The sequence below is a fragment of the Bos javanicus genome, chromosome 1 (assembly GCF_032452875.1).
Source record: "Bos javanicus breed banteng chromosome 1, ARS-OSU_banteng_1.0, whole genome shotgun sequence".
Classification (NCBI taxonomy): Eukaryota; Metazoa; Chordata; class Mammalia; order Artiodactyla; family Bovidae; genus Bos; species Bos javanicus.
The window spans coordinates 148534512-148562499 of NC_083868.1; the positions used below are offsets into that span (position 1 = coordinate 148534512).

At 48.6% G+C, this 27988-nt stretch overlaps 1 protein-coding gene across 4 annotated transcripts; it reads left to right on the forward strand.

The window, feature by feature from the left end:
• CHAF1B (chromatin assembly factor 1 subunit B) lies at window positions 1–27984 on the forward strand. 4 transcript variants are annotated; one of them, XM_061424521.1, is made up of 14 exons: window positions 1–107; window positions 732–946; window positions 1843–1975; window positions 2675–2792; window positions 3798–3901; window positions 8111–8207; window positions 10016–10100; window positions 11403–11496; window positions 19179–19248; window positions 19350–19474; window positions 22899–23046; window positions 23801–24232; window positions 24819–24913; window positions 25791–27984. In XM_061424521.1, exons 2-14 carry the CDS (start codon window positions 821–823, stop codon window positions 25889–25891), a joined length of 1728 nt encoding a protein of 575 aa, XP_061280505.1. In that variant the 5' UTR covers window positions 1–107; window positions 732–820; the 3' UTR covers window positions 25892–27984. The 4 variants fall into 4 exon arrangements, with proteins under 4 accessions (XP_061280505.1, XP_061280522.1, XP_061280509.1 ...); XM_061424538.1 differs by having other exon boundaries at window positions 19350–19441; XM_061424525.1 differs by lacking the exon at window positions 1–107 and adding an exon at window positions 118–647.
• Window positions 27985–27988: the final 4 nt, after the last annotated feature.

Genomic DNA, 27988 nt, shown 5'->3' on the forward strand with positions numbered 1-27988 from the left:
AGTCCCGAGGCCCCGCCCACAAGAAGGCCGGGCCTGCGGCGCGCGGGAAGCGGTGCGCGCGCGGCGGCGGGAGCTGGTGGCCCAGCGGCCTGAGCGTTTCTCTTCAGGTACTGGTTCTCCCGCGCGGACTCTCGCGTCCCCACGCTTTCCAGGCCGGGCCTGGGTGAGGGGTGAGGGGCCAGGTGAGGGTGGCGAGCGGCCCTCGCCGAGGGCCAGCCGCAAGGACCCGGGAGAGCTTCGGAGAAGCGCGCGTGTGCGCGGCTGGCCCCCGGCCCGGCCTCAGTGCCCCCGGCGGCCTCCTCTCAGCCAGGTCTCAGGTCCGGTTCCGGCTGCCCCCTCGTCCCCGGCCTCGGTCGGCTCGCCGAGCAGCCCTTCCCCCGCGGCCCCGGCCCTCCCTCACCCCCGGTACCCGTCGCCCCGGGGCGCCCACCCCCTGATCCCTGGGCTCGCCCCCCTCTCAGCTTGGCCTGGCCCGGCCCGGGCCTTGCTTTCCCCTCCCTGGGTGTCCGTCCCTCGTTGCTTTTCCGGACGTTCCCGGAGAATAAACTGAAAACAACTGAGGACTCCGCGAACCACTTAAGGAGGAGCTGCGAGGGTTGCGTCAGAGGGCCGCACTGACATCCTCTCCCAGGGCAGTGTCTTTAATGGTAGGCAGGGCTCCTGGCTCAGGCTTGAGCGTTCAGTGCCTAATCCTCGGCTCGAAGATTCATCTCATCACTAACCATTTGCAGCTCTCTCTCCTCCGTCTTTGGAGAACCAACGGGGGCACTCCCCACCACCCCCTGAGGAACTGTGTTTCGCTCCTTGAAGACCCCGGAGGATGAAAGTCATCACTTGCGAGATCGCCTGGCACAACAAGGAGCCGGTGTACAGCCTGGATTTCCAGTATGGAGCCGCCGGGAGGATCCACCGGCTGGCCTCCGCTGGGGTGGACACGGCTGTCAGGGTAAGTGGGGCACGGGGAATGGGAAGGGCCCAGGAAGCAACGTTGAAGTGGCGTTCTCCACTCTTGTGTTTTTATAATGACTGTTAAACGCAGGGCTTCCCAGGTGGCCGGCTCGGCGGTAAAGAATCTGCCAATGCAGGAGACGCAGGTTCGATCTCTGAGTCTGGAAGATCCCTCTGGAGGAGGGAATGGCAGCCCACTGCAGTATTTTTTTCCCCTGGGAAATCCCATGGACACAGGAGTCTGGGGTTGCAAAGAGTCGGACAGGACTGAGCATGCACACTGCAGGCAATCATCACAAATTATTGTACTAAGTTACCTAGCCCAGGGGCTTCCCAGGTGGCACTAGCGGTAAAGAATTCGCTTGCTAAAGGCAGGAGGTGCCAGTTGGATCCCTGGGTGGGGAAGATCTCCTGGAAGAGGAAATGGCAAATCCACTCCAGTATTTTGGCCTGGAGAATCCTATGGACAGAGGAACCTGGTGGACTACAGTCCATGGGGGTCTCAAAGAGTCGGACACAACTGAGCAACAAAGTGTATGTATATGTGTGTCCAGCCCAGATGGATAATTTGTCAGGACCTTGAGTCAACAGTGAGGCAATAGAGAGCAACTTTCTTCCTAGGGTCCTGTTACATAGACTGATGTCACTGGATGTGGTGATGTTATTATTTCAGAACCCTGAGGCCAGTTTCCTCTAGGGGAAGAGTTTGCACAAGGAGGAGGTGGGAGGCAGTGGCACAGGAGGTTTATGTTTCAGATAGGAGTTACTTCCTCTTACGTTTCGAAACAGAAACTAAATTTTCTTTCTGAAAATCAGTACAGGGTTGTTTTAGTAGGTGCAGTATGAAGCCTGCTCACTACATGTTTCTCTGAATGAGTGTTTTTGTATCAACAGGTCTGGAAGGTAGAAAAAGGACCAGATGGAAAGGCCATCGTTGAATTTTTGTCCAATCTTGCTCGCCATACCAAAGCGGTCAATGTTGTACGTTTTTCTCCAAATGGGGAAATTTTAGCATCGGGAGGGGATGGTGAGTATTTTACTTTGAATCTTTAGAAACCAGATACACACATGTCTCATAGTCAATACTGAGATTTGAGCTAGATATACTTTCTCATTTCAGAGGTTGCTTGACCCTCTGAATCTGTCATTTAGATAATTTAGGGGAGTTACGGGGATATGTTATGGGGAGTATTTCATTCTTTTTTTATAGCTCAGTAATATTCCATTGGATTTATGTACCACATCTTCTTTATCCATTCTTCTGTTGATGGACATTTAGGTTGCTTCCATGTCCTCGCTATTGTAAACAGGGCTGCAGTGAACAGTTTTTGTATACGTTTGAAAATTCCCATTATAGAGGGAATTCCCTGGTGGTCCAGTGGTTAGGACCCTGTGCTTCCACTGCTGGGGGCCCTGGTTCCATTGCTGGTCAGGAAACTAAGATCCCATAAGCCACCCAGTATGCACCCCCCCAAAAAAAACCCAAAATTTCCATTATAGAGCTTAAAATATCTGATACTGAAAAAAACAATTTAAGAACACAGTAAATTAGTAGAAAGTTTTGTTCAGAAGGGAAACTTGCTGTTCCTGCCAGAATTCTTAGAGGTAAATCCTCATGGCCATAGTGTCTGTAGATATTGTAGATATTGTTTAATGTCCTAAAAATCCAGAAGTGAAGAGGCCACACAGGAAAGCATGACTTGCGTTTAACCGACTCACTCTGCAGATGCTGTCATTCTGCTCTGGAAGGTGAATGATAACAAGGAGCCGGAACAGGTTGCTTTTCAGGACGAGGATGAGGCTCAGCTGAACAAGGAGAACTGGACTGTCATAAAAACCCTGAGGTAACCTTGGGAGGGACCTGCGGAGGGGTTAGCTTTAGGACCTGAATGCATTCAGCTGATAGGCATTTAGACTTTCATATCTCACTTAAAACTTTTACTTGTGCAAGACAGTAATGCAGGCATAGTTTAAAACAGCAGCCCCCCAATATTTTTGGCACCAGGGACAGGTTTTGTGGAAGACAGTTTTTCCACAGACTAGGGGTGAGGGGTGATTTCAGGCTGATTCAAGTGCATTACATTTTTTGTGCACTTTATTTCTGTTATTATTATGACATTATAATATATAATGAAATAATTATACAGTTGTCACTTGCTGCTCAGTGATAGAGTTTGCATATGAGTCTGCAGGCAGTTGATTCTTCATGGTCTCCCGCAGTCCTTCTCCCCAAGCCACTCCCCAGAGCTCACATCATGGCCTGAGCTCCACCTCGGATCATCAGGCATTAAATTCTCACAAGGAGCCTACCACCTGGGTACCTCTCAAGCACCATCAGGGCTCGAGGCCCTGTGAGAATCCAGAGCCACCTCTGACCTGAGAGGAGGCGGGGCTCAGGCAGTAATACGATCGCCAGGGAGTGGCTGGAAATACGCAGGAAGCTTCACTCGGCTCCTCCTGCCTCCTCAGGCCTCCTCCTAGCCTCCTGCCGGCCAGCTTAGTTCCTAACAGGCCACGGGCTGGTACCAGTCCAGGGGTTGGGGACCCCTGGCTTAAAAAGATAAAAATATGGATTAAAATGGATTTTCCATTAAAAGCCATTAAAATAGGTTTTCCTAGTTTCTCTTATAAAATTTTCTTTAGTAAACTTGAATCAATTTTAAAGATACAAGTATCCTTGAAGGTAGTAGTTTATAGCTACAGCTAATATAGCTATGTAGCTCTAGTGGGAATTCTACAATCCCATTGCATGGGCCTTGAGTTTGCCTTTAAATTTTTGACATTTGTTTTTTTTCCTCTCCTCAAGACAAGAATTGCTTTTTCTTTTCTTTTTCCTCTTTGGATTCTAGGGGCCACTTAGAAGACGTGTATGATATTTGCTGGGCAACTGACGGGAATTTAATGGCTTCTGCCTCTGTGGACAACACGGCCATCATGTGGGACGTTAGTAAAGGTAGCTGATGTGTTTTTGCTATTGTTGGGGGAAAAGTGCAAGTGTTAGTCGTTCAGTCATGTCCGATTCTCTGCAACCCCGTGTACTACAGCCTGCCAGACTCCTCTACCCATGGAATTTCCCAGGCAAGAGTACTGAAGTGGGTTGCCATTTCCTCCTCCAGGGGATCTTCCTGACCTAGGGTTGGAACCAGGTCTTCTGCATTGCAGGCAGGGTCTTTGCTGTCTGAGCCACCAGGAAAGCCCATTATTAGGGGAGCAATATTCCAAGTGGCTGAAAAGCTGAACCATGAAACGCTTCAGAAGAGTTTCTTTAGCGAACTGAAACAGAAGTTTAGCTGGACAGCTTAGGGATTATCCCCGTATGCCAGGGATGCAGTCGGAATGTATGAGGTTTAGCAGTGGTGTTATGAGTCATGAGTTGCTGATGCCAAAGCAAGGTAGACACCGAACGCCTGGGGGTGCAGACATGACGAGGGAGCAGGTGGGGAGGGACAGGGCTGATCCCGGCCTTCACGGACCTGAGGATCTTGGAAGGTTATCAGGTCATCATCATCAGTGGGGCATTGCCTGCTCAATGTAGTGGTAGCTGTGATCAGGTTTCCCTTGTAGCTCAGCTGGTAAAGAATTCACCTGCAATGTGGGAGACCTGGGTTTGATCCCTGGGTTGGGAAGACCCCCTGGAGAAGGGAAAGGCTACCCACCCCAGTATTCAGGCCTGGAGAATACCATGGACTGTATAGTCTTTGGGGTCACAAAGACTCGGACACGACTGAGTGACTTTCACTTCACTTCATGGTCAGGTTTACATTTCAGGACATCAAATAAAGCAAAGGATACCTCGCTGCTTTGAAAGAACCTGTTTTGGAGGGGTGTTGGAGGAGGTGGGAGGTAAACATGTGAGAAGTTAACTACAATTTGAAAGTAGCAGTGGTGGCCAGTGCCTAACCACTTTTCCCCGCCGCAGTCCTGCAGTCAAGCTTGGTGTTTTCTCCCAAACCTCTTCCTCTCCTCTCCTTTATCTGGTCATTCTCCACCAGCCCAGATACCCAGGTCAGGGGTCAGGCTGTGGCTGTTGGCATCCTCTGCAGTCTCAGTGCTGCATCCGCCCAGTTTCCGTCCACGCTGTAAAAGCCTCTCTTGTGTTAATAGTTCCGTGCTGTCCACTGAAGCAGCTTCTCTTGCCTCCTCTGTGTCACACACACTCTTTCTAATCAGTCCGCGACATTTCTGCCGAGGGGAGGACCAGCGTGACCAGCATCCTCATCTTCTTTTTCCCAAACCTTGATATTTTGGTGTCTGCGGACACTCCATCCAGCACCTCTGAAACCAGCTGTAATGACCTTGAATGCTGCCAGCACTCTGGGCACTCTTGCAGGTGCTGGAAAATACCCAAATATGATGGTCAAGTTCTAGCAGGTTGTGAATAAGTATGCAAACGTCCATCCAATGTTAGGAAGTGATAGCGCCCTGAGGGGGTCAGAGAGTGGTCGGGTGATCAAGAAGGCTTCTCTGAACACGTGGAGTTTGAAAAGAAACTGGAATGAAGTTGGGGAGTGAGCTGTGTGCATTGTTTCGGGGAACGGTGTTCCCGCGTGTGGGAACAGCAAGTGCGGAGGCCCTGTGGCTGGAACGGCTTGTTGTGTCCAGGCAACAGGAAATTGAGGGTGTGCAGGAGCAGGAGGGGGAAGGAGGACCTGAGGCTGGAGGGTGGTGGTGGGCCCAGCCACCCGGGTCAGGTCTCAGGTTATCCTAGGTGTGATCGTGAGCTGCCAAAGGGCTTTGAGCAATAGAGCAACCTGATTTTACTTATTAGCACATGGCATGCTGATCCTGGGACAACAGAGAAGGGGGCAGGGGGAGGAACAGTTTTTAAGGAGTGTGGAAATAGAGACTTTATTGTAAGCCTTTGTTTTAAACGTGTAACATGGGCAAGGTTATTCAAAGTCAGTAAGTTTTTGTATTTGTGGATTTGCACGTGCTGTGATTCTATCTACTGCCCATCACCTTCAGTTCAGTTTGGTTGCTCAGTCCTGTCCTACTCTTTGTGACCCCACAGACTGCAGCAGGCCGGGCCTCCCTGTCCATCACCAACTCCCAGTTTACTCAAACTCATGTCCATTGAGCCAGTGAGGCCATCCAACCATCTCATCCTCTGTCATCCCCTTCTCCTCCCGCCTTCAACCCTTACCAGCATCAGGGTCTTTTCAAATGAGTCAGTTCTTTGCATCAGGTGCCAAAGTATTGGCGTTTCAGCTTCTGCATCAGTCCTTCCAATGAATATTCAGGACTGATCTCCTTTAGGATGGACTGGTTGGATCTCCTTACAGTCCAAGGGACTCTCAAGAGTCTTCTCCAACACCACAGCTCAAAAGCATCAATTCTTTGGCTCTTAGCTTTATTTACAGTCCAACTCTCACATCCATACATGACCACTGGAAAAACCATAGCTTTGACTAGATGGACCTTTGTTGGCAAAGTAATGTCTCTGCTTTTTAATATGCTGTCTAGGTTTGTCATAACTTTTCTTCCAAGGAGCAAGTGTCTTTTAATTTCATGGCTGCAGTCACCATCTGCAGTGATTTTGACTCCAGAGCTGAAAAATGCCCACTTGGTCCGCACTTGTCTTGTCTGCTGTCCGCTGTCCCAGAACTGGGCATCTGTCTCTGAAGACCTGTTCTCTGACAGCTCTGATAGGGACACCTCAGGCCAGGCGGCCTGCCCCCCACATCAGCACATCTGCGGCTGGTCCCTCAGCACCTCCACTTCTTGCTCGTCTCCTTCCAGGAGCCCCGCAGTCCACTGAGCCCTCTGCTTCCTGGTCTGTCGGCCCCTCCGGCCTCTTGTATTCTCCCTGTCCAGCTTGTTTCCCAAGGGGATCATGTACGAACACAGACCGTCTTCGTCCACCTGCCCCACCAAGACAAACCCCAGCCCAGGATCGGCTGTGGTCCTGGTCCCGGGCTGAGCACAGCTGGTCATAGACCCACACGCTGCACCCCGAGCCCCTGCAAATGCGTCCCCAGCAGCCTCCGGGGGCGGGTGGGTGGTCCCAAGGTCCCTGCCCCTTTTGCTTGTGAGGTCCAGTCCCACCCCTGTTTCTTCAATAGCCTCCCCCACAAACCTCCGAAGATCTCCTGAAACTACTTCTTCACCCCCAGCCACCTTAATCTCAGCAGACTCCCAGAGAAGAGCCTCATGAAGGGGAGGGGGACGGACAGTTACTCTGACATCTGTGGTGTGCACACGAAGGTCCCTGGCGACCTCGAGGCCTGCGGTTTTAGGGGGCAGTGGTGGGTGTGGGGAGCGGGTGCCCCTGGCAGAAGATTGAGTAAGTGAGAGGCGAGGAAATCGCCAGAGTGAGTGGCCAGGTGTAGAGTGCTCCCCCCAAAAGAGGGTTTTGTTTCTCAAAGACTGACCAAGGCTTCCTAACCCCCTCCTCGGTTCTTCCAGGTTGTCTTTGTGTGTGACTGGTTTTATCCTCCACGTTTCTCCCCCACAGCCCTTTCCCATCCTGGCCCGCCTTGCTTTGGGGCAGACCCTTGGCTCTCACCCAGTCTCCTGTCCCCTTCCTACTAGTGACACTTCCTGTGTGTGCTCTCTTCAACCCTCAGCTTCATCCTTGACATGCAGGTCACTTCCCAGCTCAGCGTTGCGCGAGCCTCACTGTGAACCCCCAGAACCTTTCTCTCGCACATGAGGGTGTTGCACACACCAGCGGTCTCAGCTGCCTGTCATTTCCCCGAATGCCAAGCTGGCTTTCACCCTGTGGGTTTGCTCAGAATGCTGCCTTCTCTCCCCGCTGGCCCCGCATGTCCTGCCTTACCTGGAGACCTGAACTCTGAGCTCACGCCTTCACCCTTGCCCCCTGCTTTCTTGCGGCTGCCCCTCGTCCTCCCCATGGTGTCTGTGTGTGCCCTGTGGTGGTCTGTTCCCCCCTCCCACTGACCCTGCCACTTGTATTCTTTCTCTCCAGCTTGCTCTCCAAGGGGATTGTGTGTGCATAGCTGCCACCGGGAGCTCTGAGCTCCCTGGGAGCGGGCACCACGTAAAGTTATCTTTGACCCCAGAGCCTGACGTGGGATTTGGTACAGAGGCTCAATCGCCCGGTGCTGAATGATGGAACAGCAAAGGAATAATACTTAAATTGTGGTTTATACCATTTGTGCATTAGCAGGTTTTAGTAATGTGTTGTATGCTTTATCCATAGGCCAGAAGATCTCAATTTTTAATGAACATAAAAGTTACGTACAAGGAGTAACCTGGGATCCTTTGGGTCAATATGTTGCTACCCTGAGCTGTGACAGGTAAGTTAGTGTTTGATTAGTTGTCCTCATCTCTGTTAGCTTTAAATTTTCTTCAGAGGTATTTTTATTACAGCTTAACCAATATAAACCACAATCTAGCTTTGATTCTTTTGTTCCTGATTTCATAGAAAGCGTTTTATTTTACTGTTATTCTTAAAACAGAGTAAGAAATTGGAAACTGATTAGGACAAAAGCCTTACACAAAGTTAGTACTTAAGTCTTTATTGAATGGGTGAGTGAATGCAGAAATGGCTCTGAGTTAAATCTGAACTTTTTTAAAGAAAAAGTCTTTTATAAATATGACTTAGGAAAGAAGAGATACCTAGTGGTAAGGTTGGATATTTATTTCATTTTTTTGATTAGTGTTTACTGCTGCAGTGATTTTAACAACTCCGTTTAAATTAATTTGAAAAGAAGATATTTTGTCTTGTTTTCCTCCTTGTTTCAAAGAGGTCCTGTTGCTGTATTTACTGGTGTAATTAAATACAGTAATTTAATTGTGTTCTTGGAACAAAGAATTTTTTAAAAAGCCAGGAGGATTTCCCTGGTGGTCCAGTAGTTAAGACTCTGTGCTCCCACTGCAGGGGACCTGGGTTCAATTCCTGGTCAGGGAACTAGATCCTACAGCTGCAACAAGACCTGGTGTGGCCAAATTAAAAACAACAGCAACAACAGAGGCACCAGTCATTGCTCACCAGTCATAACAGTCCTTTTTCACGTCTCTTCAGCTTTGCTTCTCAGATTTATAATGGTCCTGCTCTAGCCATTTGCAGATTTGTTTTAGATTGAAAATTATCACCAGAAAAAAAGTACATAATGACATTTTTAATATAGAGCATATAGAGCCAAATTATACTAAAGTCTTTTGTTAGGTTTATTACTGCCATAATTGAGAAGTGCCTCCCCTGGTGACTCCAATGGTTAAGAATCTGCCTGCAGTACAGGAAACCCAGGTTCAATCTCTGGGCCGGGAAGATCCCCTGGGGCAGGAAATGGCAACCCACTCCAGTGTTCTTGCCTGCAGAATTCCATGGACAAAGGAGCCTGGTGGGCTGCAGTCCATGGGGTCTCAGAATCAGACACAACTGAGTGACTAAGCACATATGGCTAATTTTAAGTATAACAAACTGGATTTCAGATAACCCTGGAATGAAAACACTAAGGAAGAATTAGTGTTTATCTTTTGAAGAATCTCCTGTGACATTTCAGATGTCATTTATTTTCTGGTATATGTGGGGGAATTCTTTGGCTTTGCCCCAGTGACGTGTGGGATCTTAGTTCCCCAACCGGGGATTGAACCCATGCCCTCTGCAGTGGAAGGGCTGAGTTATAACCACTGGACTGCCAGGGTAATCCCCTGGTGTATGTGTTTTATTCAACACTCAGGAGTGAAACAGTCTGATTGGCTTGGGGAATAATATATTACCAACAACCAGTTTACCTGCTAGTGTTTTCCTTACTCTTGCAAATCCCTGAGGCCAAGACCCTTCCACACAAAATCAACTTCACAACAGTCGTGCAGATGGCCATTGGGCCACACGTCCAAGACCCGAAGTTCATCTCCCTTGACAAGTTGAAACATTCCATAAAAAAGTGAAATTACAGCGTATTTCCCCCCTTCATTAGCAGTAGCCTTTCAATTGTTAATATTTGCCCGAGTCATTCAGTTAAGTGTGAAAGTCTTTGGTCAGTGGTTTTGCAGGCCGCAAGTTGTTGAAGCAGTCTTTAGTTCTGGTACTAGATTGTTTCTATGGGAAACGTAATTCACTTACTAGAAGAGATAGGTCAGACTTGTCTTCTTTGTTTAGGATCCTGAGGGTGTACAGCACGCAGAAGAAACGTGTGGCTTTTAACGTCTCAAAGATGCTGTCTGGAGTGGGGGCCGAAGGAGAGGTACAGGATTGACATTCATCCCACCTGTGCTTAAGTTGGGACCCAGGAAGCCGTGAGCACCTCTGTATCCTGCGGCTAAGCCCCTGGCGGCCAGGCCCCCACACCTGAACTGCAGTGTGACTTCCTCTCAGACTGCCGAGTCTCAGTGTGGGGGTGCTGGGCTGACCTGAGTGGGAGTGGGGACCTCTGGGGGCCAGGGGAAGAGTAGGTGGTGAAGCTCAGTGGTTTCCAGTCCTGCATGAGCTATGGAGTCACCTGGGCAGCATGTAAAAGTACAGGTGCCTGGGCCTCACCCCCAGAGATGCGTTTCACGTGGCTGGAGGCAGCCAGGGCCCCAGGTCTGAGGTGCAGTGAGGGCCAGGAACCACTCACCAGGAGCATCCCAGCCCTAGGCAACAGGAAGGCAGGTGGGTCCAGCACCTTCCAGGCAGGTAGAGGGGCAACGCGGGCCACTGGGCTGGTACCCAGGAATGGGAAGTGTTCTGATCTTTGGGAAGAAGCGGCAAATAAAGGTAGCACCCTGGTCCTTGAGATGTCAGATGACGGAGTACTAAGGCAGACAAGGAGCTGAAAGGGAGCGAGCTGGTTACTGGAGCAGAGGAGGGATAACTGCAAAGCAGTCCTGGGCAGCAGGTTAATAAGGCAGAGTGAGCTGCGGGCTGGGCTGGGTCTGGAGGGTTAAAAGCTTAGTGTTTGTAAAGTGTTAGGTGCATGGCAGCAAAAACTGTTCCACATAGGTGTTCAAGCAGTGTTGTCTGGGAAGATGATGGGGTTCCTGTTTTCTTTTTAAAAAGGGTTCATTCAGTGGGAGATTCTAAATATATACACACAGATAACAAACAAAAGGGCTCCTAGTTACCTTCCTGCCTTTTCCCAGTCTCATTTCCCAGGCAAAGCACTGTTCACAGCGTGGTGTGTTCTTACAGAGGTATATCATTTAATAATTGTTAAACCACACAAACACGTAGACCCACTTCGGTATTCTTGCCTGGGGAATCCCAGGGACAGAAGAGCCCGGCAGGTCGCAGAGTCAGACACAACTGAACAAATTTACACTTTCACTTTCAAACACGTAGATACACACACACACGCACACGGCTTTCCTTACCAACAGTGGGAGATGAGTTCAAGACTGATGGCCTTTGCAGTCCTGTGTGATTATTTGAGTTGTAATGTGTTTCAATTTCATACTTATTATTATGTCAGTAATAGATGACAATATGTAGTGAAGAGATAGGAATTGGTAAGCCTTTATTGTGAATGTGAAGATTCGGGATAACATGTAAACTTCATGTGCTGCAGGCGAGAAGTTACCGGATGTTCCACGACGACAGCATGAAGTCGTTCTTCCGAAGACTGAGTTTCACTCCTGATGGATCTTTGCTCCTCACGCCAGGTGTGTTTCACGAAGCTTTGGATTTGAGGGCAGGAGGGCAGCAGTGCTGGGGTCTGTGCTCCTCATTCTGGGCTGCTTTTTGCAGCTCAGGGAATTCTGATGAAAGCACTGATCCCAACTTGTCCACACACTGAACTCTGTTAAGTCGCTTCAGTTGTATCTGACTCTTTGCAACCCCATGTAGCCCGCCAGACCCCTCTGTCCACAGGATTCTCCAGAAAAGAATACTGGAGTGGGTTGCCATGCCCTCCAAGGGGTCTTCCCGACCCAGGGATTGAACCCACGTCTCTTAGGTCTCCTCCATTGGCAGATGGGTTCTTTACCACTAGCGCCACCTGGGAAGCCCTTCCAAAACCTCCAGGGAGCTTCCAAAAGTCCTGGTACTTGGGTCCCACCCCGCTAGAGATTGTATTTTAACTGGTTTGGAGGGTGTGATCTGGGTTTTGGAATTTCAAAAAGATCCCCAGTGGTATTAACACACAGACAATTTGGGAGCCACTAGACTAGAGTGATAAATGCATTCTCTTAGATAAATTCAATTAAAAAAATTTTTTTAACAAATTCCTTTTCCCTAGACATGTATACCGAGGTCATAGTTCTAAAACTAATGAGAAAGTGCCCTTATCGTGTTTATTCTGAGTAATGAAGCATCCTATTGTGACAGGGTCTAGACACAGACATGTCAGGTCGGAATAACTTGTGGCAGTGTAGTGGTCAAGTCTGACAGGTCAGCAGAATCAGTGAGGACATGTCAGGCTCGTTGCCTGCAGGAGGGCAAGAGGGTGAGCCTAGCAGAATCAGCCAGGACAGTGCTATGGCCAGCGTGGTCTCAGAGACCAACCCCTGCGCTCCACTGCTCAGGTACCATCCTGTGTGTGATTCAGTGATGTGAACCCCGGGCTCAGCCAAACGGGAAGGCGTGGGTCAGGTTTGCCATTACGTGTTCCAGCCAGGCTGGGTGGGGGCCCCAGGAGTGTGTGAATCACACAGACGTGTGGATCAGACTGTAAAAGGACAACAGAGAACATGTGGGAATGACATTGGCTTGGGGGTGGTCCCAGGACCAAGAGTAAATAGTTGCTTAAGTATATTAAAAGTTACTTACTAAACTCAGTATCAAATCCTTTTTCTAAAGGGCAGCTCTAAAGACATTTTCAGTTCAAATCGGATACCAGATGGGTTTCTACTGTCACTGTTAACGATTCTCAGTGGTGTTAATAAATGCAGGAAATGCAATGACAGAGATTGGAAAAGAAGAGAGAAAACGTTGTGATAGGATTATGTTTCTAGAAAATCCAAGAGATTAAAAAAATACTATTGGGATAAAAAAAGAATTTGATAAAGTGGCTAAATATTGTAAAAATACATAAATTCTGTATCTGCTACACTAGAATAAGTACTTAGAAATGTGAAAAGGACAGTTGTTCCATTCATAATAGTGCAAAGTCCAGAAGACATGGGACTACATAGGAAAAAATTTAATAAGGCACAGAGCCTTGATGAAGAAGACTAGAAAGTCTTATTGATGGTTATAAAACAAGTTCTGAACAAATAGATATTTCGTGTTCTAAAAATTAACATACTCATTGTTTTCCATTTAGGATCCCATTTAAGGTTTTTTTGGTTGTTTCTTTTGGTTTTCTGTTTTAATTGGATGACATCTCAGATTTGTTTAGTTGAGTAAATGCAAAGAATAATGCAACCAGCTTCCCATGTGGCTCAGTGGTAAAGAATCCACCTGCAATGCAGGAGATGCAGGTTCAATCCTGGGAGTCCTCATCCAGGGAGTCCGGAAGATCCCCTGGAGAAGGAAATGGTAACCCACTCCAGTATTCTTGCCTGGAAAATTCCATGCACAGAGGAGCCTGGCAGGTTACAGTCTATGGGGTCACAAAGAGTCAAACATGACTGAGCGACTGAGAATGTAGCACATATGAAAGAAGAATAACACTTGAGCAGCATCTCCTTGTCTGAATGTCAGAGATTTTATAGTGCAAAAAAAGATGTGCTTTTCATCATAGGGGACTAGAATGCAGAAGTAGGAAGTCAAGAGACACCTGGGGACAGGCAAGTTTGATCTTGGGATACCAAATGAAGCAGGACAAAGGCTAACGGACTTTTGCCAAGAGAACACACTGGTCATAGCAAACACTCTCTTTCCAGCAACACAAGAAAAGACTATAAACGTGCATCACCAGATGGTTAATACTGAAATCAGATTGATTATATTCTTTGCAGCTGAAGATGGAGACGCTCTATACAGTCAGCAAAAACAAGACCAGGAGCTGACTGTCGCTCAGATCACGAACTCCTTATTGCCAAAGTCAGACTTAAAATGAAAAAAGTAGGGAAAACCACTGGGCCATTCAGGTATGACCTAAATCCCAGCCCTTACAATTATACAGTGGAAGTAAGAAATAGATTCAAGGGATTAGATATGATAGAGTGCCTGAAGAACTATGGATGGAGGTTCGTAACATTGTACAAGAGGTGGTGATCAAAACCATCCCCAAGAAAAAGAAATGCAAAAAGGCAAAATGGTTGTCTGAGGAGGACTTACAAGTAGTTGAGAAAAGAAGAGAAGCGAAAGGCAAAGGAGAAAAGGAAAGATATATCTATTTGAATGCTGAAAGATATACGCATCTGAAGAGTTCCAAAGAATAGCAAGGAGAGATAAGAAAGCCTTCCTCAGTGAACAATGCAAAGAATTAGAGAAAACAATAGAATGGGGAAAACTAGAGATCTTTTCAAGAAAATTAGAGATACCAAGGAAGCATTTCACACAAACAAGGGTACAATAGACAGAAATGGTATGGACGTAACAGAAGCAGAAGATATTAAGAAGAAGTGGCAAGAATACACAGAAGAACCATACAAAAAAGATCTTCATGACCCAGATAACCACAATGATGTGATCACTCACCTAGAGCCAGACATCCTGGAATGTGAAGTCAAGTGGGCCTTAGGAAGCATCCCTACAAACAAAGCTAGTGGAGGTGATGGAATTCCAGTTGAGCTGTTTCAAATCCTAAAAGATGATGCTGTGAAAGTGCTGCATTCAATATGCCAGCAAATTTGGAAAACTCAGCAGTGGCCACAGGACTGGAAAAGGTCAGTTTTCATTCCAATCCCAAAGGAAGATAATGCCAAAGAATATTCAGACTGCCATACAGTTGCACTCATCTCACACGCTAGTAAAGTAATGCTCAAAATTATCCAAGCTAGGCTTCAACAATACGTGAAACAAGAAATTCCAGATGTTCAAGTTGGATTTAGAAAAGGCAGAGGAACCAGAGATCAAATTGCCAACATCCATTGGATCATAGAAAAGGCAAAAGGATTCCAGAAAAACATCTGCTTCACTGACTACGCCAAAGCCTTTGACTGTATGGATCACAACAAACTGGAATATTCTTAAAGAGATGGGAATACCAGACCACCTTACCTGCCTCCTACGAAACCTGTTATGCAGGTCAAGAAGCAACAGTTAGAACCAGACAGAGAACAATGGACGGGTTTCCAAATTGGGAAAGGAGTACGTCAAGGCTGTATATTGTCACCTTGCTTATTTCACTTATATGCAGAGTACATCATGTGAAATGCCGGGCTGGATGAAGTTCAAGCTGGAATCAAGATTGCGAGGAGAAATATCAATAACCTCAGATACGCAGATCACACCACCCTTATGGCAGAAAGCCAAGAGAAACTAAAGAGCCTCTTGATGAAGGTGAAAGAGAAGAATGAGAAAGCTGGCTTAAAACTCAACATTTAAAAAACGAAGATCATGGCATCCGATTCCATCACTTCATGGCAAATAGTTGGGGAAATAATGGAAACAGTGACAGACTTCATTTTTCTGGGCTCCAAAATCACTGTGAATGATCACTGCAGCTAGGAAATTAAAAGACACTTACTCCTTGGATGAAAAGCTATGACCAACCTAGACAGCACGTTAAAAAGCAGAGAGATTATTTTGCTGGCAAAGATCTGTCTAGTCAAAGCTATGGTTTTTTCCAGTAGTCACATGGATGTGAGAGTTGGACCATAAAGAAAGCTGAATGCTTAAGAATTGATGCTCTTGAACTGTGGTGTTGGAGAAGACTCTTGAGAGTCCCTTGGACTGCAAGGAGATCAAACCAGTCAATCCTAAAGGAAATCAATCCTGGATATTCATTGGAAGGACTGATGCTGAAGTTCCAATACTTTGGCCACCTGATGCAGAGTCGACTCATTGGAAGAGACCCTGATCTTGGGAAAGATTGAAGGCAGGAGGAGAAGGGGATGATAGAGAATGAGATGGTTGGGTGGCATCACCAACTCAATGGACATGAGTTTGAGCAAACTCAGGGAGATATTGAAGAACAACAGCGAATTCTGATGTGCTGCTGTCCGTGGGGTCACATAAAGTTGGACAGAACTGAGTGACTGATCAACAATAACTGTTATCAAATCAGTATGGTATTGGTATGGGTGCTCAGTCACTTCAGTCATGTCCGACTCTGCCACCCTATGGACTAGCTCACCAGGCTCCTCTGTACCCGTATTGGTATAGGAATAAGCGTATAGATTAGTGGACCAGAGCAGAATCCAGAAATAGATCTTGGGACAAAAGGAAATTTAGTAGGTAACCTGAGGGTATTTCAGTGGGAAGAATGGGTTAGTGAGTGAAGAATGCTGGAATGTCTAGATGTATGGAAGAAAATGAAATTGGATTCCTAGCTTATGTATAAAAATAAATCTCAGGTGAACTCCGTACTTAAATATAAAAAGTGAAAATGTAAAACTCTTAGAAGAAAATCTAGAAGGCCTTTCTAGGACTGGGAAGGACCAAGCAAAAGACTGGAGACCCAGAAGCTCTTAAATGACAGACCTACTTGGCTGTAGAATGTAGATCTTGCCTATAGGCAAGAGACGCAGTAGACAATATCAGTAGTCATGATGGAGCTGGAAAATAATGTTCATGGAACAGGAAAGAAAGTGCTAAATGATACCGTATGTGAGCGCTCTTCCAATTGGCAAGAAGAACAGAAAAACAAAGGGAAAAAATCTGGAAGAGAGAAATGAGAGCCAGATACAAAAGGCAGTTTGTAGAAAAGCAGATCTTCATGTGATATCAGCACACACAGGAGAATGTTCAGAAACCCAGCAACAGTCAAGGCAGTGCCGGTTACCTTGATACAAGTTAGGTATGGCTCTATTCATGTCACACTGAAAAACAGTGAAAATACCTATGGCTGAAGGGTGTGGGTGTGGCTATTGCTGGAGGGAGTGTGGATTATCAGAGCCTTTCTGGAAAGCAGTCTAATAACCGTTCAGTGCATCTGCTTTGCTGAGTCGTCTGAGATTCACTTCGTTAAGAAATGAAAACAGTTCATAGGGTATATGTCCAAGCGTGTTTATTGCAAACATGGTTTGTAGTTGTTAAAAAAAAAAACAAAAAGCAGTACTCACTTAGAGAGGATGAATTACGGTATTTTCATACCAGTGCACAGCAGGCAGCTACTAACGAAAGGATCCATTGGTGCCATGCAGGTAATGAGCACAAGTGTGAATAACATCTCATTTTGTAAAACAGATTTTAAAAAGCCACTGTATAATATACCTGCAGTTGAGTTATAACTGGTTGTGATGATTATGTGAGCATGGAGGAAATTAGCAGTGACCCAATGGTTTGTTAAGATGGATTATTTAGGGATGGAAGGATGGGTGAGCGGGAGAGGGTAGGGAGACACTGGGTCTGTCTGCTGCCCTCCCCTGGGGGTATGGAATGGTCATGTGGAAGACTGTGTGGTTGTATAGGTGTGTGGAAATGTTAGTATAAAACAGGGAGATGTTCCCAAGAGTAGCTGTGTGTGACTGGCATTCTCCAACAAGGTCTGACCTGGTTTTGAGTATAGCTTGAGGTGAGCTCTCAGATGTGGACTGCTCCCCAGGGCAAATGCAGCTTCTGCGGGGGCTGGAGATGTCAGCAGAGGGCTGGTCTCCTGGCAGCCTCAGGGCGCCATCAGGCAGATTGAAGAAACCCAAGTCTCAGTGCCGGGGACCAGCCCCGGCTGATCCAGGGTATTCAAAGGAGAGACGGCATAGGCGAAGATCAGGAAACAATTGCTTAATTAAACGTTAATTAAGGATATAAAGAGTAATAAAATGAGGATAGCTCAGTGAGGAAATTCAGTGGAGGAAAGAGGCTGAAATAAGGATAGCTCAGTGAGGAAATTCAGTGGAGAAAAGAGGCTGAATAATTCAGCCAGAAGGTAAGAGAAAGAACGACATGGTGAGACCAAGTTTCGGTGAACAAGGCCCGCACTTTATTTTCCAAAGTAGTTTTTATACCTTAAGTTATGCATAGAGGATAATGGGGGAAGGGGTAGAGTCATGCAGCAAGCCAGGCTTTCTTCCTGCAGATTTATCATATGCAAAAGCTTAGGTGATTTGCATCATCTTCTGGCCCGGAGGCCTGTTAACATTTTAAGACCCTTTCTTCAGAAAACTTATTTTTCTCTAAAGGTGATTGGTCAGGAGCCACCCTCCAAAAGCATTAGATAAAGTTGCATTCCTACTGAGTAAAGGTGTGGTGGGCTATAACATGAAAAAGAATTAACTCAAGGGTCCTAGGTTACAAACATTAAAGCTACTACTTACACCAATTATATTAATCACTACACTGCCAGGGACACAGCAGGTAAGGGATATGGAAACTTAGCAGCAAACATTGGCCCAACAAGTGAAAATCCCTTCACCAATACAATTTCTAATCAATCTTTTAACTACTCAAAGGAATCTGTATTTAGACAGTTTAGAACATCTCATGCCTCTCACAGTTGGGAGGCTCTGAACAATCACATGTGGCCGGAAAAACCTATTCAGGCAGGCTAGAGGATTTCCAAAGGAGTTTGTAGGTTAAACACTGTCACACCCAGGAATTATTAACTGGAGCTGTAAGCTAAGTCTTTTTTTCAGAGAGGTAGTGGGGGACAGCCCCTCGTAAAGTCAGAGGTGTAGGTGAAGGCACAAAGCAGAAAGTAGGCAGATTCTGGTTTTGAGGATATATGCTCGAGAATTTCCAGGGGGACTCCTGAAGCTCGATCCCGCCTTTGCGTATGCCGAGCCTCCTTCCTCATGACCTTTGTCATGGGCGGAGTTCCTCACGCTGGCTCCCGGCAATGATAGAATTCCAGTTGAGCTATTCCAGATCCTGAAAGATGATGCTGTGGAAAGTGCTGCACTCAATATGCAATATGCAATATGCACTCAATATGCGATATGCCGGCTCCCGGCATCTCAGGCTTTGCGTGGCAGCTGGGGTCAGAATCGAGGGGGACAGCAAGCCGAGCGTCTGATCACAGCGCTTCACCACAGGGATTAGCTGGATTCCCAGGCAGAGGTCCGCTGAGGCCAGGGTCCCTGCTTTCTGTTCTTCCTGCCCAGGCCTGGTAGGGGCTCCCAGGTGGCTGAGCCCCTTGGGAGGTGACACTCAGGGGGGTGACAGGTGGCTAGAACCGCAGTAAGGGCTGAGCCCAGACAGGGACGAGATGTTTGCATTTATCCTCAGACATCAAACATTGTACAGGAAATAATCTTTCTGGGGAATCTTATATAAACCAGAACTGATGCTCTTGCGTCTCTGCTGGTGAACAGTCTGATAATAACACAGACCTCACCTTCCTCTCCTGCTTCTTCAGCTGGGTGCGTGGAATCCGGTGAAAATGTGACAAACACGACTTACGTTTTCTCCAGGAAAAATCTTAAAAGGTAGGCAGTTAAAGAAATATATGAAACGTTCACCCATTCTTTTTTTTTTTGCTTTTGTTAAGTGACAGTGCCTTTTTGCAAAACCGCAATTCATCTTCCAGGCCCATCGCCCACCTTCCGTGTCCTGCGAAGGCGACGCTCGCTGTCCGCTGCTGCCCCGTCTACTTTGAGCTCAGGCCGGTGGCAGAAGCAGGTGTGTTAAGTGACCAGGGCAGGGAGGGAAGAGGTGAGTATGGGGGTTAGTTCCATTTGACCAATCTTAGGAGCAAAGATGGAGAAGGCAGTGGCACCCCACTCCAGTACTCTTGCCTGGAAAATCCCATGGACGGAGGAGCCTCATAGGCTGCAGTCCGTGAGGTCGCTAAGAGTCGGACACAAGTGAGCGACTTCACTTTGACTTTTCACTTTCATGCATTGGAGAAGGAAATGGCAACCCACTCCAGTGTTCTTGCCTGGAGAATCCCAGGGACAGGGGGGCCTGGTGGGCTGCCATCTATGGGGTCGCACAGAGTCGGACACAACTGAAGCGACTTAGCAGCAGCAGCAGCAGCAGCAGCAGGAGCAAAGATTGACGTTATCAAAATACGTGTCAGCGTACGCATTGTCTAGAATACACTCTTTTTCTTTTGCTACTAGCATCTGTAAAGGAATGAAAGTAGGAGCTTTGTCTCTCTGCTGCTTGGCTGACTGTCATTCATCATCAGTTCCCTGTGCAGGAAAACTGATACATGAACTGGATTTCTGTGTAACTGTTTTCCCTCCACTGGCTGCTTTTAAGATTTTTCTGTTTGTCGGTGGCTGTAAGTAGTCCTATCCCAGTGTGCCTGCCACAGTTTTCTTTGTGTTTCCTGTGCTTGGGGTTCATTGACTGGCTTAGATCTACAAGTTTATAGTTTCCATCAAATTAGAGGAGCTTCTAAAAAGAATATATTTATTTATTTGGTTGTACCTGATCAGCGGCTTCCCTGGTGACTCAGATGGTAAAGCATCTGCCTGCAGTGCAGGAGACCTGGGTTTGATCCCTGGGTCGGGAAGATCCCCTGGGGAAGGAAATGGCAACCCACTCCAGCGTTCTTGCCTGGAGAATCCCATGGACGGAGGAGCCTGGTAGGCTACCGTCCATGGGGTTGCAAAGAGTCAGACACGACTGAGCAACTTCACCCAGTCTTAGCTGTGGGCACGGGATCTTTAGTTGCGGCACGAGGGAACTAGTTCCCTGACCAGGGATTGAATCCCAGGCCCCCGGTGTTGGGAACACAGAATCTTAGGCACTAGACCTCCAGGAAAGTCCCGGATGTGGGGAACTTCGCCAGTTACTTCTTCAGAGACTTTCTGCTATCATCCTCTCTCCCCTCTTCTTCAGGGACTCCAGCCACACATGTATCCCGCTGCTTGAAGCCACCCACGGCTCACTGATGCTCTGTTACTGGACTCCCCCACCTCCGCCCCCTGCCTGCCAGCGTTTTATTTTGGATAGTTTCTACAGCCGTGTTTTGAGTTCACGCACCTTTTCTTCTCTGTCACCTGCCCTTGGTGCCATCCAGTGTATTCCTGTGACAGTGTGGTTTTCATCTCCAGAGTTCAAGTTGGTTCTTCCTTATGCATATCTGCTTTCCTTTTGCTTCTAGAACACGTGGACTACAGTGTTTTTTGTTTTTTTTTTGGACTACAGTTTTTAAAACAACTCTTTTAATGGCTTTGTGTACAAAGGGTTGGTTTCGATTGACTTTTTTTCTCCTCATTATGGATATTTTTCTGCTTCTTGGCGTGCCTGATAATTTTTTATTAGACATTGTGGGGATTTTACCTTAGTGGATACAGGTGTATTTTCATTCTTTTTTTTTTTCTTTCTAAATTTTGGCTGTGCTCCCTGGCTTCAGCATTTGTTGTCTGTAGCCTTTTAACAGTTGCCGCTCTGACCAGTGTGAGGTGGTAGTTTAGATTTGCATTTCTCTATTAATTAGCGACGTTGAGCAGCTTTTCATCTGGGCCATCTGGATGTCTTCTTTGCAGAAATGCCTATTCAGGTCTCCTGGCCGTTTCTGATAGGGTTGTTTTGTTGTTGTTGTTGAGTTGCATGAGCTGTTTGTGTATTTGGGAAATCAAGCCCTTGTCCGTAGCATCAGTTGCAGATACTTCCTGATTGTCTGTCTGATTGCTGGCCTCCTTAGGGATGGCTCTTTCTTTCCCATAGTTTTCTCACGTGTGTTTACTGCCAGCGTCGGCTGAAGACTCTGGAGGCCCCTGCAGTTCTCTCTCTGCCCCGCCACCGCATGCTCCACCAGGCCTCTTGGCTCCCAGCTCGGGGCGTCTGCTGGGCGCCGCCTGGGTCTCCTCCACCTTTGCGGGGCCTGGAACCTACAGGCAGAAAGCGGGGGCAGTGGCGGGGCTCGGGTCTCTTGCTTCCCATCTCTGTGAGATTGCTGTCCTTCATGGGCTCGTGGACAGTGTCCCCCGGACCCTGGTTTCAGTGTTCTGCCAGGTATTTTAATTCTTTCAGGGGAAGGGTCAGTTGGTCCCTGTTACTCCAAGGCTAGATGCAGAAGCTATTTTCAACTTTCTAAACCTTTACATGAATGACTTTCCTGCTAGTTCAGCTGGTAAAAGAATCCGCTTGCAATGCAGGATATCTCGGTTTGATTCCTGGGTCGGAAAGATCTTCTGGAGAAGGGATAGGCCACCCACTCCAGTACTCCTGGGCTTCCCTGGTGGCTCAGCTGGTAAAGAATCCGCCTGCAATGCGGGAGACCTGAGTTCAATCCCTGGGTTGGGAAGATCCCCTGGAATAGGAAATGGGAACTCACTCCAGTATTCTTGCCTGGAGAATCCCCACGGACAGAGCAGTCTGGTGGGCTACAGTCCATGGGGTCGCAAAAAGTCGCCCATGACTGAGCAACTTAGCACAGCGCAGACAGCATGAAAACATCCCTTGATAAGGCGTTTCTATGTGACCCTGATTTTTCCTCGTCAGGTGCTGACCACAGGGTGACTTGCCTCATCCACACACCTTCCTTCCCTTCTTTTCAGGTCTCAGGTGCCCGTGAGTCTCAGATCAGAACATGGTGTCCTCATTGGTTCATGCATGGTTCTCCTTGATTCTTACATGTGTGTTAGTCGCTCAGTCACACCCAACTCTTTGTGACCCCATGGACTGTAGCCCACCCGGCTCCACTGTCCATGGGATTCTCCAGGCAAGAGTGCTGGAGTGGGGTGCCATTGTCCTCTCCAGATGTTGTTATCTTAGTCTGCTGCTGCTGCTAAGTCGCTTCAGTCGTGTCCGACTCTGTGACCCCATAGATGGCAGCCCACCAGGCTCCCCTGTCCCTGGGATTCTCCAGGCAAGAATACTGGAGTAGGTTGCCATTTCCTTCTCCAGGGGATCTTCCCAACCCAGAGATCAAAGCCTGGTCTCCCACACTGCAGGCAGATTCTTTACTATCTGAGCCACCTGGGAAGCCCTGGATTCTGATATTCATATATAAAATAAGACAAAAGTGAATTCTGTAAGGCATACAGCAAACTAGTCTTTTATGAAATTATGTCACTTATGTCCCCAGGGGCGGGGCTTTGTGGGGGAGGGGTGGAGATGTGTTTGATCTGAGAGCTTGGCTTGTTTGACCTTCTCTGCCCCTGTGTTCGCCCGTCACCAGAACCAGGCATGGAGCTGGTCAGCCTGCCGTACCGCCTGGTGTTCGCCGTCGCTTCCGAGGACTCGGTGCTTCTGTACGACACCCAGCAGCTGTTCCCGTTCGGTTACGTGTCCAACATCCATTACCACACCCTGAGTGATATTTCCTGGTGAGTGGACAGTGAGGACACGTACCCTCCCCTGGGGTAGCCCTGCAGTTGGCTTGGTTGGCTCTTATTTACCAGCTTTTTTTTTTTTGAAAAAAAGTATTAACAAGGAAAGCTGTGTCTCACTTGCTACAATACTGCTTCTGGTGGTCATCTCAGTGGGTGTTGATGCCACACGGATCGCCCTGTGGATTCTTCTCATTCTCATAAACCGAAGGGAAGACGCCTGGGCTCCCTGGTCGTCCAGGGACTTGCCAGGCCCCCGGGAGGAAGGAACCCCAGACACAGAGAGGGCCCCAGAAGTGGGCCTGTCCTGGGGGGTCGCCGCCCTGGCCTTCCTGCTTGGGGTTCTCAGCACCCCGGGCGCCTTCCTCCGTCTCCCCGCCCGCTGGGGCCCAGCCTGGGCCTGGCCGCCCCACACCCGGTTCTTGCTCTTTGTAACTCTTGATCTTCTTTTAGTCCTCTTCTGATCTTGGTGGGCGAGAGGAGGCCGTCTCACCTAGATTCCCTGGTGAAGTTCATGACGAGGCAGAGATGCTGGGGCCCTGAGAAGCTCGAGGCGGGTGGAGCGGGGGGTGGGGAAGGGGTCACACTAGCCCTTTCTCAGCCGGGCCCCCTCCCCACAACGACTCTTGTCTTCAAACAAAGCTGGGGACGGTGCTCGCACTTCCATTTTCCTGCCTGGTGATGAGCGCGCCCAGAGTGGCCAACAGCGTTCGGTAAACTTCCTCCCTTCTGCTTCTTTTTGGGAACGAAGGTCCAGCGATGGGGCCTTCCTGGCCATCTCTTCCACAGACGGTTATTGCTCCTTCGTGACGTTCGAGAAAGATGAGCTTGGAATCCCCCTGAAAGAGAAGCCGGTTCTGAGCCTGCGAACTCCCGATACAGCGAAGAAAACCAAGGGTCAGACCCCCTCTGGATCTTCGCCAGGACCCAGGCTTGGGGAAGGGACCCCCACCGGCAGAGTCCAGGACCCCAGCAGCCCTTCCACCACCCCTCCACAGGCGAAACAGTCTCAGGCCCCCCCGGCGGCCAAGGACACCCCCATGGCCGCTCTTGGTGCCAGAGGCTCCCCAGCAGGGCCTCCCAAGGAGAAGCCCCTGCAGCCCAGCGGTCAGAACGCCAAGGCCCAGCCGTCCCGGAGGGTCACCCTGAACACCCTGCAGGCCTGGAGCAAGCCCACACCCCGGTAAGCACGCAGACGCAGAAAGAACGCGTCCTTGCGGTTGGAAAAACAGCAAGAGCTGAAAGCCCCCCGCCTTGTACTGTGTGAGCTCCCACACGGCGGCCAGAGAAACGTTTCCTGACGTCCGAGGGGCCCTGTCCTTGCTCAGACCTCCGTCCACCTCACTTCTGGTGGTGGAGGGGAGTGGGACGGTGTTTGAAGTCTTTTTGATATTAAAGTCCCCCCTTAATTTCCTGTGAGCTTCTTGCAGTTAGAATTTTAAAAAAGTAACTGTTGAGAATTGAGACTGTGGATTTTTTTAAAAAGAACCATCCGTGTCTTAGAGCTTTCATACTGGAAGCCACATCCGATAGGCTTTATATGAAGCACCTAGCAGGGTGGTTAGTGTGTCATTGGAAGTTAACAAAGCATGGATTTTGAAGCTTTTAGATGACTGGTTGACTATTATTTATGTGACGATTTAACTGAGTACATGATCCTTATTTACTGAGTAAGGAGGCCTTAGTTTCCTTGTTTCCTCGGAAACTTGGTACCATATACGGTCAACCTCTGTGATGCTCACGACCTTTTACTTCTCTTTTTAATCCAGGAGAATAAACTTAATACCCTTAAAGACAGATTCTCCACTGAACTCCATATCAACCCCTATAACTTCCAGCCCTTCCACAGAGGAAATTCAATCAGGTAAGTGACACTGTGGGCTTCCCTGGTGGCTCAGCTGGTAAAGAATCTGCCTGCAATGCGGGAGACCCAGGTTTGATCCCTGGGTCGGGAAGATCCCCTGGAGAAGGGAATGGCCACCTACTCCAGTATTGTTGCCTGGAAAATCCCGTGGACAGAGGAGCCTGGTGGGCTGCAGTCCATGGGGTCACAAAGAGTCAGACACGACTGAGTGACTTAACACTTTGACTTTCAAGTGACACTGTTACTGGTCTAATATAATTAACGAGAATATTGTCTCTTTTGGAAATGAACACTGCGTGACTTTAAGTCACTTCTGAGAAAGAAGGATGCATCTTGGGACTTCCTGGTGGTCCAGTGGCTAAGACTCCACTCTCCCAGTGCATGGGGTCTGGGTTCAGTCCCTGGTTGGGGAACTAGATCCTGTGTGTCTCCACTGAGACCCCACACAGCCATATAAATAAAAATAAATAAAACCTGGCTTTAAAAAAGGATGCATCTTACCAGGCTTGTCGTTTAAACCTGAGGTGGGGAGATGGTGTAGAGCTGGTTCTCAGTTCAGCCCTGTTGGCGCTGTGGGTGTCAGTCCTCGCTGTGGGGCTGTCCTGTGGATGCAGGTGGCGTAGCAGCACCCCTGGGCACGCTCATCCCTTCTCCCTGCTGGTGACATTCTGCAGTGTCACCAGACTCTGCCCACTGTCCCTCGAGGGGCACAGCCACCCCTGGCTGCAAACCGCTGGGTCAGATCTCCCCCTCAGATCCACGAAGGACCAGGCCAGGCAGTCCAGTTCCTTTGTCTGGACACGAAATTTATCTCGTAAACTTCAGCTCTTAACTTAGAGACGTCTTCACTCACCTGCCAACCTTGTGTGTGTTTAAGCCTCAGAGACGCCTGCAGACCCTCAGGTCAGCCCCCTGGAGCTGAAGCGGCCCCGACTCGGTGAGCATGGAGAAGGACCCCGAGTCATGGACCCTCAATGAGACCTGTCCTGTGCCTGAAGGCGGCTAGCTCTGGGGCACCCGGGTGCCAGGGAGGGGCGGGCCTGAAGGCAGCTGAGAGCAGCACCGTCCGTCGGAAATGGATTTCTGTAACGGAAGATACACGTGGACTGGTCTTCTCCAGAGATATGTCGCCTCTTGTATTTAGGATACATTTTTCCCTCGGAGATGTGAACATCTTAATAGATTATATTCTCTTTTTCTTGAGTTTCTGAGATGGGAGCCCTGTATCATCTGTGGGGTCGCAAAGACTTGGATACGACTGAGCGCCTTTCACTTTCAGTGTTACCTGATGTGAAAATGAGTGACTCCTGCCTTGGAGTATTTGTATGAAAACGCAGACAGTTGACGGTGGACTCTCCTCCAGCCGGAATTAGAGGAGACAGTACTTTGAGGTTTATTCCATTGGGTTTTAGTGTGTTGGATTATTTGATCAACTTAGCTTCTAAATAGTTGATTAACTTTTGGAAGTTTGTTATGTTTGCTTTCAGATTTTAAAGGTAATAATGCTCTTTTTAGAAAGATAGTAAACTAGAGTGAATTAGGGGGAAAAACCGGGGTTGGAGGTGGAAATCATCCATCTCACCACCTGAAGGAAACCCTTGCTACTGTTTCAGCATACTTCCTTTTTAAAATCTTTTTTTTTCTGTTATTTTTGGGAAGAGGAAGGGTTGCAATTTTACTGTATATGCAGTTTGGTTAACACATAGGTTACCTTCTTGATTTTTCAAAGCAAAAGAAGTACCTATCCTTGGTGGCCTGTGCTTCTGCTCACTCAGCACCTGGGCTGCTGGTGTGGTCCTTTTCCTCCTGTGGGTAAATGGGCCTTGCGGGCTGAGATGTGTGATGTGCCGTCCCTGCAGCGGGCGTCACACATTTGGAGGCTCCTCTTAGCACAAGAGACGCTGGCTACGTGACTGAGAGGTGGCGACGGGCACAGCCCCAGGCGCCGGTGCGGCTGCCTCACGCTGAGCGGAGCTAACAGCTGCTTCCACGACGCCTGAGGCCGGTACCCCGCATGAAGCCCCCGGGTGGGGCTGCACCAGCGCCCCCTGCCCTGTCTGAGCCAGACCAGAGGGCGAGTTCAGGACCCGCACATCCCACCTCTGGCGGGGAGCCCCTGAGGGTGGGAGAACGACCCTCCTCAGCTCAGGCCAGCAGCAAGCAAGAGAGTTGGAAAGAATTTGGTTCTTTGTTGCCTCATCCACAGCCTGTGCACGTGTGTGCGCTCAGTTGTGTCCGACTCTCTGCGACCCCATGGACTGTAGCCCCGACAGCCTCCTCAGGCCATGGGATGCTCCAGGCAAGAATACTGGAGTGGGTTGTGTGTCCTGCTCCAGGGGATCTTCCCGAACCCGCCTCTCCTGCATCAGGCAGATTCTTCACCGCTGAGTCACCTGGGAACCTCCGTCCACAACCCAGTTATCAGGAAAAAGAGCCCGCCTCCCTCTCCACGGGAAAGAGGCAAAGGGGGTGATTTACAACGTGGAGAGCTTGCAGGTGAATCGACGAAGAGTTATAGTAACACGAGTGTGGGTCACATCCAATACGAAGATGTTTTCAGAGGTCGAAGAGCAGCTGTTTTGACCAGGGTTCCACCTTGAGGTCCCCCAAAGAGCTGTCAGACGTCGATGGCCGGGTCCTGCGGCCCAAGTTTGGCCTTCTTGGTCTGGGGTGCCAGCTGAACCTCAGGATTCTTGAAGGCCCCTCTGGCGATCTGAGGCGCAGCCAGGATTGAGAAGTCAAGAGAGGGAAGCTTCCCCTGGAGGCAGTCTCTGCTGGTTAAATGCATCTGCACGGAAAGCTTTCTCTTGTTTCTCTGGTCCATCACTGAGGGACAGCAGCGCTTCTATCCAAACCGAAAGGATAACAATGTGTGGGAGATGCCATCAGCTCTTCAGAGGAAAAATGACCTTAAATTTCCTGCAGCTAGGGACTTCCTTGGCGGTCTGATGGCTAAGACTCCGGCGTGCTTCCAATGCAGGGGCAGGGCACGGGTTCAACCTCTATTCGGGGAACCAAGATCACATGTGATAGGCAGCTCAGCCAAAAAATAAAAATATCCTGCAGCTGGAGTGA

Excerpts from the sequence above, each read along its gene's own strand:
- CHAF1B (XM_061424521.1), top strand. The coding sequence starts at position 821 with ATGAAAGTCATCACTTGCGAGATCGCCTGGCACAACAAGGAGCCGGTG. Across the intron at positions 947-1,842 it reads GGGTGGACACGGCTGTCAGG|GTCTGGAAGGTAGAAAAAGG; the intron begins GTAAGTGGGGCA and ends TTGTATCAACAG. Across the intron at positions 24,914-25,790 it reads CACAGAGGAAATTCAATCAG|CCTCAGAGACGCCTGCAGAC; the intron begins GTAAGTGACACT and ends TGTGTGTTTAAG.